This window comes from Pollicipes pollicipes, unplaced genomic scaffold, assembly GCF_011947565.3.
Source record: "Pollicipes pollicipes isolate AB1234 unplaced genomic scaffold, Ppol_2.1 Scaffold_4881;HRSCAF=5763_pilon_pilon_pilon, whole genome shotgun sequence".
Taxonomy (NCBI): Eukaryota; Metazoa; Arthropoda; class Thecostraca; order Pollicipedomorpha; family Pollicipedidae; genus Pollicipes; species Pollicipes pollicipes.
The window spans coordinates 53,250,831-53,262,154 of NW_023596576.1; the positions used below are offsets into that span (position 1 = coordinate 53,250,831).

At 55.8% G+C, this 11,324-nt stretch overlaps 1 protein-coding gene and 1 long non-coding RNA gene across 2 annotated transcripts; both read left to right on the forward strand.

Moving 5' to 3' along the window:
* Window positions 1-250: 250 nt before the first annotated feature.
* Window positions 251-6,806, forward strand: LOC119100593 (HAUS augmin-like complex subunit 6). The gene is made up of 9 exons (XM_037223673.1): window positions 251-327; window positions 2,713-2,815; window positions 3,067-3,243; window positions 3,490-3,619; window positions 3,916-4,072; window positions 4,980-5,122; window positions 5,446-5,630; window positions 6,335-6,471; window positions 6,752-6,806. The coding sequence occupies exons 2-9, from the start codon at window positions 2,729-2,731 to the stop codon at window positions 6,804-6,806; spliced, it is 1,071 nt and encodes a 356-aa protein (XP_037079568.1). The 5' UTR covers window positions 251-327; window positions 2,713-2,728.
* Window positions 6,807-9,078: 2,272 nt separating this feature from the next.
* LOC119100892 (uncharacterized) lies at window positions 9,079-10,659 on the forward strand. The gene is made up of 3 exons (XR_005094477.1): window positions 9,079-9,154; window positions 9,604-9,688; window positions 10,542-10,659. It is a non-coding gene; the product is annotated as an uncharacterized LOC119100892 (long non-coding RNA).
* Window positions 10,660-11,324: the final 665 nt, after the last annotated feature.

The following is an 11,324-nucleotide window of genomic DNA, read 5'->3' on the forward strand; positions in this document are numbered from 1 at the left end:
AGAGCGCATACATATAGTGCCATGCTGCGTTTTTCGTGGTCGCATTAATTTCACAATTCAGTTCCAAAAACCAAAGACGTGGAAACAAGAGCCATCCACGCTGACGAACCGTGCGAGGAAAAAACTTTCTCGAAGTGAAGGTTTCTCGGACCAAATATGGTAGGTTCGTCTGTTGGATATGGCAGCTATGAAATAACGCGCCGTTTTTAAGGATGTGCGTCAAAAAACATTTTAGAGCCCGCTGAAGCGTAAATTTGTTTGGTGTGATGACGGTGGTGGCGCGTGGTCGCTCGTGCGCTGAAATATTCCGATTCCTCCTTTCCTTTGGTACGTTACTGCCTTTGGGCTGGGCTCCTCGATATGTATACGCTAGACAGAATGGATGGGAAGACGGCGCCGTTGTTTTCAAACTGCTAAATCCTGCGCACCAGCTACGCTTCGTGGTATAACTGGCACCCTACGAGCGTGCGTTGAGAGAAAAACATTTTCGATCCAAGTTAAGTCACCTGCAGATATTTCTTGACACGGTATAAGTAGTCCCTGAGGGGATGTTCAGCTTAATGTGTGTCATGTAAGGTGTGGGGAATGAGGGCATTTCAAATGAGGGAACATCAGTTTTAGTTGTGTCACAACACCACAATCTCAACACTAACGTAAAGTACAAGTACCCATATAAGAGCAGGTAATCTTTACTGGTCACACAGTGTAGCCAGCTTTGCAGTACATTTAAATTAGGCAAGTCTCTGAAGTCAATCATTTCTTTGAAGAGCTGTGAAGCTGGGTATCACTTTCCTTGTAATTTTTTCTCTTCTGAGATATGATTACCTCTGCTGCTTGCCTGGAAAAGGTTCAACATCACTATTTTACATTTTGTTGTTTTGTATTACATTATTTTATTTTATGATTACCTCTGCTGCTTGTCTTAAGGTTCAATATCACTGTTTTACATTTTGTTGTTTTGTATTAGATTATTTTATTTTATATTTTTATATTCATTTACTTATTTATTGTAATATATTTTAATATAGTATATTATTATAACATATTTATGTCTTATTTATTTCACAAACAAATTTTCAGTGCATGAGACAGCAATGGAGCTGGGGTGAGCAAACAGTTTCAAGCTTTCATATCAAGTATGTGATTTGTGCTGGTGGACCTCTGGCCACAGGTGTCATGTTAGCAGCTGCATACAAGATTGGACAGCATAATGTTGCAGCAGTTGGGGCAACTGCTACATATTGCATCAGGTCTTCAGGCTGCCCTTGCCTTTGTGGATTGTCACTTGTTTATTTTTGATGCACTTCAGTTCTTTTGAGGTTCTATCAAACCTGTTCCTTATTTCATTACTTCCCATGGTGCCTGGTCAGTACCAACCTGTGCACAGAGAGCAAATGTTTGGGTGAATTATGGTTTGCAGGTAATTTAGGCAAAACATTCTTCAAAACATGTTTTGTGTAAAAACCATCCAAAAATTCACCTTAATTTTGCTCGGCTTGAGTTGGTGCATGTGACTTTGATGTTCAGCACACTGTCATAATGGCATCTAACATTGTGGGTGGATGTTTTCAGACTGGGGAGAGTTTCTGTAGCAAACAACTAGGTGTGGCAAGGAGGGCTTAGGCACCCTAATGTTATGCTCAGGTGATGTTGCAAATCGTGCTTATGCCATTATAGTTTGACATTTTAAAAGAGATGTGTGTGTTTTTGGAATCCTCCGCTCTCAAACTGGCTCCATGGATCTGTCCCTGTGAGAACAAATGTTAGTCATTGAAATGCTCCATGAAAATGCTCATTTCTGACCGTGATGTTGTTTTTTCTCATGAACTTTGGCAAAATGTTTCATCTCACAATTATGACCACTGTTTAGAATATTTTTTAGCTACTTTCATAATGCATTCTAATAATTATTTGATGTTTTTTGTGTGACTGGTACTCTTAGTTTATCAAGGGTCATTTATGTTTGGCATGATATAAAAATGAACCCAGTATGTTGCAAAGTCTTGTGTAGCATATGAGTGGGGTGCACATGTTGCAAATTATGCAGGTGATTTTGTGTATTAGTCAGTTAACACTGGTTTGTCCTTAGGCTGCCTGAATTGTCAGTCAAAGCTGAGCCTGATTGTGTTCTAATGGTGGAGGGACATGCAGGATGTGTAGGACAGGCAGGAACATGCAGGACATGCAGGATGTGTAGCTTGTCACAGGGATTTTAAAAAATAAAGTGTTTTGACTGCCAATTTTCACACTGTGCTGATAGGTCAACTTGTAAATGTCCACAGTCAAGAGGGAGCACAACCAAGAGACCACTACTTGCTCGGGGTCTACGTATCTGCAATCAGTAGGCGATAACGGCAAAACCAGTCTGGTCGATAACATAACATACCAATTTTTTACATGTATTTTTCATAACTAGGGTATTTTAGTTCATAATAGCAAAAGTGTATATATTACCACTTGTGATGCAAGTATATCACGTCCAGTCCGACCACAGTCAAAATTATGTAGTGGCAGATAGACCAAACTCCGAAAGTTTACCTGTCAGGACACCAGCATCATATGGTGTCTGAAAAACCTCTGCCCTTCTGAGCTAAACAGGGGACAGTCAACAGCTGCATGTTTCACAGCATACATCTGCATCATTCGTATGTGGTAGCATCTGCTGAGTCATTCAGTCAAGATGTATCTCATTCCACTGTCTTATTTTCACAGGACCAGTTGCCTCAGAATGAGTGTTGCCGAACTACTGCATTCCAACTTATGCCTACTGGGGTATGAGAAAGAAGCATCAGGCTCCAAAGTTCTGCTTTCTGATGTAAGTAACTGCTATATGGTTTGGTTGCTCCAAAACGTGCACACAAAAAATCATGTTTTGTTGATGGCTTAACCATGCTAAAAATGCACCCAGCTGAAGATCACTGCATGTAATGCTGTGCTTTACCTCATGTGAGGACTACAGGTCATTCAGAGCCAGCTGCCATTGGACTGACGCTCGTCCTCTGCCAATCCGCTGCGCCGCTGACTTGTGCGGCGTGTCGTGACCGCCGCGTCTGCTTGCACCGCCAGGAGACGTTCGAGCACGCCAACGAGCGCGCCTTCCAGTCGGTGGTGCACTTCCTGTTGCGCGCGCTGGACGAGGAGCGCTGCCGACAGACATTCCGCCACTGCTGGCCGGTGCACGACAAACGCCAGAGCTCGGTGTACCGCCAGGCGGTGGTCGCCTGGCTCAAGGAGATCAAGCAGGTGGGCGCTGGGGACGGACGGCGCTGGGGTGGCGGACGTCGCCGGCCTTGTGACGCGATAAACATCCGTAAGTGATATGAATGACAAGTTGGCTGCAGTCTTTGTAACCTTTTAGCGCTGTTTTCTGGTGACGTTTTTCAGCCACAATAAGAAAGGTTCGGCTATAATATGGTCACGTGCTCTCTTTACCCACATTCCTGTAGTTTGTCCTACCAGGTCCACGAGCATACTGAATTTATATTTCAGAATGATCCAGATGCCGCCAGCATGCCCGTGATAAACCCAGCACTGTTCCTGTCGCCTGGTGGCCGCAAGTTCAAGGACCTGCTGCTCGCGCTAACACAGTTTGTGATGCTGAAGACATTGAGGGAGCTAGGTTCGTCAGTCATTTGAATCGTCAGGCTCATGTCTGATGACGTGGATGTACTAACTAGTGTTGATCCAGCTATTTTGGTAGCGATGAGCTACTTAAGCGAGAACAATGGTATTGAGCTCGTGGCTGTATAACAGTGTTGGTGGCATGGGCTTGCATGTACTAGTGATCTTGCCTGGGCAGGTCATGTTATGTCATGCCAAAGTTTCTACGGCTCCAACATCCAAGCCTTTGCTTGCGTGATTCGCGATCGCTGTGTTCCGACCGCAGCTGACTGTGTCTGATCATCCCCGCTCCAGATCGGGAGCTGCCGGGCAGTGAAATCCTGCTGGAGCGCGGCAGCGACGACATCCAGTACGGGGCGCTGCGGGCCTCCTGTGCCCTCAGCAAGCAGCGCTTCGTCCAGCTTCAGAAGCGCAAGCTGATCTCTCACAGTCACCACCAGCGGTTCGCCGAGTCAGTGCGGCCTGCGGCCTGGTCGTCGTGACGATTTTACCCTTTTACCCGTAGTGCCTTTTGTCGCCCGACGCCGTTGGCTGACCTCCACGCTATGATACTTTTGCTTGCATGGGATGCATGCTTTCAAGTAATGAAGCCTGTTGTGAAAATATATCCTACCAACTGGCCTTGTCATTCTGTAGTAAGTTGACATGTTGGCTCTCACAGCCTGTCAGAAGATGGTCAGTCGCAGCCAGTCGGCCAGTCCGGCATGTGTATGTGCCGGAGCCTGCCACCGAGTTGTGCCAGCACGTGCGACGCGCCTCGCCAGCCTGGCGTCTTCTCTGGCACATGACAGTCCCGTGGCGGCCGGTGTGCCCCCACGCCCACCGGCGCGTCCCTCCCTCCCCGCCCGGTCTGAGGTCTGTGACCCGCCCTGCGCTGGCTCTGGCGTCCGCCGGTGTGCCCCCACGCCCACCGGCGCGTCCCTCCCTCCCCGCCCGGTCTGAGGTCTGTGACCCGCCCCGCGCTGGCTCTGGCGTCCGCCGGTGCGCCCCCACGCCCACCGGCGCGTCCCTCCCTCCCCGCCCGGTCTGAGGTCTGTGTCCCGCCCTGCGCTGGCTCTGGCGTCCGCCGGTGCGCCCCCACGCCCACCGGCGCGTCCCTCCCTCCCCGCCCGGTCTGAGGTCTGTGTCCCGCCCTGCGCTGGCTCTGGCGTCCGCCGGTGCGCCCCCACGCCCACCGGCGCGTCCCTCCCTCCCCGCCCGGTCTGAGGTCTGTGACCCGCCCCGCGCTGGCTCTGGCGTCCGCCGGTGCGCCCCCACGCCCACCGGCGCGTCCCTCCCTCCCCGCCCGGTCTGAGGTGTGTGACTCGCCCTGCGCTGGCTCTGGCGTCCGCCGGTGACCCGAGCGCCTCCGCCGACAGCTCGTTCTCGACGTCGTACCGGCGGCTGCGCCAGAGCGCGGTCAGCCTGACGCAGGAGCTGGGCCGGCTGGTGGGCGTGTCGGGCGTGCCGGCCGAGCTCACGCACCGCCTGCTGCAGGAGGAGGCGGATCAGGTGGTGCCCGGTCAGTACATCGCGCGCCGCACACACCAGCCGCCGCTCCAGGGCCGCCGGCTGATGTGTGCAGAAGCGAGCGTGGGGAGCGCTGAGTCAAGGGCGGTGTTTGGGGTGAGGTACCCCGGGCTTGCCTGCCAACGGAGTGGCTCTACATCCGCGAAAACGTCACTGAGATGGTCGGCCGTCGGGGGAGGGGATTGGATGTGACCGCTGGTGGTTGGCCGACCTCAAGCGGTGTGGGCTGACCGTCTGTTGACCGGTGCCGTGTCCCTGGCGGCCCGTCGCTCGGCCCTGTATCCGCCTGACGCCGCCCTCCCGGCGCCGCCCCAGCCGTGTACGCCGCGGCTCGGCAGCACCTGGCGGCGCTGGAGGCCGGTCTGGAGCGGCTGCGCCAGTTCTGCCGCGAAGCCGCCTTCAGCTGGAGCGTGGTCGACTCGATCGTGTCGGGAGCCGTCGCTGACTCGGTGGTGGATGCGCACACGCTGGTCCCGCTACCGCCGGCAGACGCAGCTCAGGTCAGTGGCGAACGGTCCATCTGGCGGCGGACCCACCTTCACCGCAGTATACCCCAGCTTGAGCTATAGGCTGAGTCTGTCTGTCTGAGTCTGAGGCACGTCGCCTGAGCGGCTCCAAGCCCCGGGCCAACCCGAAGTGTGCACACGGGATGTTTACCTGACGTGCCCACCCCACCTTTGCTGTTCCTGGTGCATAACTACTGCATCCCTGTTGATTGGCTGCTTCCGTTGCTGCTATTCGTGAGTGTCCGTGCGACTTTGGCGGTGTCTGTGGCCTGCGTCGTAGCACGGCTTTCGTCAGTCACGTGGTGCAAAACGCGTCTCGGTACAGGCTTGTATCGGATGCTCGTAAGGAGGCGAGGATACGATATATACGAGGATATGATAGGAGGATATGATGGGGAGTGAGGACACGTCCGCGTACATCCTGCGCTGCCGTGGACGGGTGCGCAGTCCCGCTGAGCTTCCGTCCGCCGGGCCGCTGAGTGTCGCTAGCAGCCGTCCCCAGCGGTGGCCGCGTCGCCCTGCCTGTGAAGTGGCGGTCACCGCTGTCCTCGTCGGCGTCCTTCGCTGCGTCCTCAGTGTGCCCCCGAAGGTAGGCCCGTCGCCGGGCCGTGCTGGTCGGTCTGGGACCGATCACCAGCCGTGCCCCGCTGGCCTCCACGCCGGGCCAAGCTCCTCAGGCTCACTTTCTGCTGTGGCAGGGTCCGTCAGAGCTGTTGCTGGACGGCAAGCTGGACCTGGTGGCGTTCTTCGAGACGTTCGTGAAGCGGGTAGACCAGCTTCAGCTGTTCCTTACGCAGTGCCCCATTGCTGAGCTGAAAAGTAAGACGCTGTCAATGTCAATGTCAATGTTTTCTGCAGCGTTATTCGCGAGTGTTTTTACTTATCTGTTGGTTAAAATGAGCACGTGTACAGCTTACCCCGCTTGCTTGCTACCCCGCTTATCTCACCTTGCTCATGCGTGCAGTTGTGAATGGTGCAATTCAATCCGTCTCATTCCTCGCGTCGCAAACATAGTGCGACGCGCGATCCCGCCAGCGCTCCTCCCATCAGTTCAGGCCCGGGCCTCTGCGACCGCGTCCATCCGTGACCGCAGCGTGTGCGCCCGCTGCCGCCAGGTCTGCACGGCTCGCTGCCTCCGCTGGTGCGCGAGGCGTCCCAGATGGCGCGTGAGGCCGGCCGGCTGGTCGCCGACGTGCAGGCCGAGACGGACGCGGCGCAGCGACGCGTCGACCGACTGCTGGCCAGCGACGCGACACCGGCGCGCGCCGGCCGCTCGCGCAGTCGCTCGCCGCCGCCGCTGTTGGCGCCGCGTACGCCCAACTGGTCCCTCAGTGCGGCGCCGCCAGCGCCGCCTAGCGACCACCCGTTGAGGCACATGTACCATTTGCCACTTGCAGATGGCGGGGATAGCAAGGTGGGTGGCAGCGAGTGATCCGTGGTTTGAGCTGTGAGATGATTCGATTTCCTGATGTCTGACATTTTTGCATGCGATCACGCGGGCTGCTGTTAAGTGTATCGCGCAAGTACTGTGAGATGCACTGCACACTTCACATTCTCAGCGGTTCCAGTTCCAGTGAACAGTTCCACCTCTAGTTCATCGGCTCTGGAATCATTTGGAAGTCCAATTGGGCTGACTTTACGTAGCTCATTGCCCCTGACAGACTTCAGCAAAAACAATGCACATGTTGAGGGAAGTATTTCTTTACGCAGTCACTACCGACGTTGATTGTTACGTAAAACCTAGCTTATAATATTACCCCTCGGCAGCCTTAGTTATCGATGTTTGTTTCTGGCATTAGCTTCTGTTCGGCACAGGCATGTTGTCCTCCGTTGCCGCACTGACCGTGCATGCCGCGCCAGCACGGACCTCGCGGTCGTGAGTCATTGTAGCGGCGGTGATCTCGTCAGCGCGGTGCGCCACGTGAAATAAAATCACGCGGGGCTTGGGCACGCTGCTGTTGCCGCCGTCGAGCCGTGAGTCGACATCGAATCACGCGGTTCAGACTCATGGGCGGTACTCAGTGGCGGCTGACAGTCTGCCGGGGCCTGACTGTGGCTTGGCCTTGTGTTGAGGGCGGCAGGCGTGCTGTCACCGGACGTCTGGCGTTCCGCCTGGCCGCCTCCCTGCACGAGCCAGCCAGGCGCGTCCCATTACGCCGGTGCTTTGAGCCGTGAATGTTTGCCGTGCGCACGGCTCCCTCTGCCGGTAAACCGTACGCAGAGGGGCAGCCGCTGGCACGAGGGAAGCCTGTGAGGCCGTCGGGAGGTCGCCCGCCACGCCCAGCTCCTCAGGGACACGCAGCCGTGTTAGATGTTGAGGCACCGCCAGGCACCACGGTATGGTGGGCTCAATTCCAATCCAGATACACATATGCACAGTCTTGCCGAAGAACGCAGCAGAAACGAAAGTGTGTATTGGGGCCCGGGAGTTCATGGGTTTGCTCCGCGATAAAACGAAGGTCACGTTGATCAAATTCAGATTGGCTCTAATTGCCCAGCCATGAAGTTTGGCCAGGCCCGCATGTCTGAGACGACTTCCAACCGAGTCCGTGCAGGTTCGCTTGATAGTAATGGCGTCAATTACACTGGAAGCATTCCTGGAAACGTCTTCCTGATGTGTGCGAATTCATTGGACCTGTTTTGTGTTTGATCTGCTTAAATCAGTCGATGCGAATTCATCCACCTCCTGTGGGGAACCTATTGTCTGCAACAAACAAGCTACCGGTGACGAGGGTGAGATCATAATGGCACGAACAACCCCGCCGTAAGGTTTTCAACACACGATCATGCGACTCGTTCTTCAGTGGTTAAGTTCAGCTGTGCCGTTTTCAATCTGGGTCACTGATTGCAGGCAGAGCGCCAACACTAACCGGCACGCGCGTTCGTTGCAGACGAAGGCAGACCTTTCGCTGGAGGTCGAGCTGTCGAGTAGCGACCGCTTCAGCAGCGGCTCCACACTGACGAGCACCCTGCGCTCCGCCCGCACGCCGCCGGCGGCTATCGGCGGCCGACCGCTGCGGCTCTCGCTCGCCTCGCCCTCTCCGGGCGCCGCCGACCGCTCCGTCACCCCTGCCCGGCCCTCTGCCGCTGCAGCGGCCGCGGCGGCCGCACCGAACGCCGGCGGCGCCGCCGACGCCCGCTTAAGCTCGTGCTCGTCGCTGTTCTCGCCGCTCGGCGAGCGCGGTGCCGGCGCCGCCGACTGGACGTCCGGCTCACCCAGCCTCGGCTCCGTCTCGTCGCTGGCCGAGTCGGGCGAGCCGGCGCCAGTGGCGGCGGCGGCGGCGGAGGCGGTCGGCGCGGGCTCGCCGTCGGCAGAGCTGGTGCGCCTGCGCCAGCGCACTTCGGCGCTGATCCGCAGTTTGCGCCAGTCGCCGCCGCCGCCGCCGCCGCCGTCGGCCGCCGCCGAGTGCGACGCGCCCGTCGTTGACGCCGGCTCCGGCTCGCCGCCTGCTCCCGAACCGGAGCTGGCGGCGCCCGCGGCCCAGTCCGAGAGCAACTTTAGTCAGCTGGAGGATCAGGTCAGTCTGGACGGGGGACGGAGCGAGTGTCTGGCGCACGGGGTGGTGCGAAAGTTGGGATGGGCGTTGGGTGCCGGTGATTCGGCGCCTGTGTTGTGGTGTCGGTATGCAGGATTGTGGAGAACGTGTTGACTGGTGGGCAAGCTCGTGTATTTTGCCCGAGCATCTGGAGTGTTGCATGTATTTGATATAGGTTTGCCCTGATCCGAATTAATCTCAGCTGGGAAAATCCAGCTGGAGCATTCTGTAATTTACTCCTGATGTAAGCGCGTTATGAAGTGTTGTCAGTCTTTTGTCAGTCAGTTTTTTTTTGTCTTTTGTCAGTTTTGTGTTCTGACTTTCGGCTCACTGTAACCTCTGCCTGTTCGAGCTCTGCAATGGCTTTTTCTGTGTATTGTTGATCGGCTTGTCATGTATTCCAAGAGGGTCACGCGTTGTTTCTTTTACAGATGGCAGAAGCACTGGCCCTCAGCGTCTTTGGTCCCGGGGATTTCAACCATTCGCTGGATTTATCATTCAACCGAGAGAGCTTAGGTAATTCTACTCCTCGCGTTTTTCTAGGTCGTGCAGATGTGAAGAGATCTGTTTATGCGGTCAAGTCTACCAAAAAACACAATTTTGTTTTCCTAGAAAGAGCTAAGGAATGTTCTCAAAAGCGGCTTGTCATCTTAACAAGTTCCAGACATCTAGAATATTCCCACTTTTGCGGGTTTTTTTTGTCTGTGGCGGTGACGCAATAAACAAACACCGTCGTAATGAAAGAACCGTTCCCATGCCCCCCCCCCTCCCCTCTCCCCCCCCCCCCCCCCCGGCTCTCCCCATAAGGCCTATACATTTGCCGAAACTTAGCATAATTATTACAGTGTGGAGAAAGCTCCTCGCGGAAAAGTAGAATCTAGAGATGTCACAAATCCCCATGCCATTAACTACAAAGCGATGTTTTCTCCGCATGCCGCCTTTTTCATTGCCAATGAAAGCCGTGCAAGCTCGGGCTTCCCACCCCATTACGGGAGCGGCTGTTTCTGGTTTCTAGTGCATTCCGAAATATTATGCCGAACATCAGTCCGGGAATCGTGTAACGATGAGGGATCGGGAAACCCGAAATTTATTCAACGTATTGTGGTACATTCCAGGTGTGGCTTATATTTGAGCTGAATATCAAATGCGACACATTTGTTATTGGATTCCTGTGTGTCCAGCATCGAGATCTCTTGATGACGTCAACCAACCCCAAACCTGATGTCTTCTGCGGAACCTATCTCCCGGTTTCCTCCCTGAACTCAGCCGTCTGCAGTCGGTTCTCCTCCGGTCTCTGGCACGCCGTGCCCTTTCCGTTGGGCTGGCGAGCGGCAGCTCGGCCCTGACCCCAGTGCGGCCCGGTCCACAGGTGGCGTCGAGCTGCCGCTGGTGGAGCTGGACGACAGCGACTGCGTGGACGACTGTCCCGCCAGCCCGGCGCGGGTCGAGCCGCCCACAGACGTCCTCATCGACCTGTAGCAGCCTGGTGTCAGCGGCCGCGCCGGAGGCCGGCTGCCTGGCCCCGACCGGCGGGGAGCGGGACGCGTCGCCGGGCCGCCGCCGGACGGTCGGCGACGTCGGCTGAGCCCGGCGACGGGCCCGCTCTGGTGCCGCCGCGCGCGTTAAGCGGCGGATGTAGATCACGCTGGTGTGTGCTTCGACGGATGCGGGTCGCGCTGGTGTGTGTTTCGACGGATGCGGGTCGCGCTGGTGTGTGCTTCGACGGGTGCGGATCACGCTGGTGTGTGCTTCGACGGATGCGGATCACGCTGGTGTGCGCTTCGACGGATGCGGATCACGCTGGTGTGTGCTTCGACGGATGTCGATCACGCTAGTGTGTCCTTCGACGGATGTCGATCGTGCAAGTGTATGCTTCTCGAGGAGATCCGCCGGCTTCGCTGCGTATAAAAATGTGCTGCCGGGATTCGCAAGAACGGCATTTGGGGAGGGGCGGCTGGAAACAACGCTGGTGATATATGTTTTACGGTGGGGTCTGACCGGGGCGGATGTGGACTGTGGGTTCAGAGTGCGTGTCGCTGCAAATCTGATGGTTTGCAATCTGATCAGGCTGCTTCGGCGTTCCTGATTGTGTCTGCTTTAAAGTTGCACTAACGTGTTGGCAGGCTTCAGCTGAGTTGTGGGGACCATCGCC

Excerpts from the sequence above, each read along its gene's own strand:
- LOC119100593 (XM_037223673.1), top strand. The coding sequence starts at position 2,729 with ATGAGTGTTGCCGAACTACTGCATTCCAACTTATGCCTACTGGGGTAT. Across the intron at positions 2,816-3,066 it reads CCAAAGTTCTGCTTTCTGAT|GAGACGTTCGAGCACGCCAA; the intron begins GTAAGTAACTGC and ends TTGCACCGCCAG. Across the intron at positions 3,244-3,489 it reads GGCTCAAGGAGATCAAGCAG|AATGATCCAGATGCCGCCAG; the intron begins GTGGGCGCTGGG and ends TTTATATTTCAG.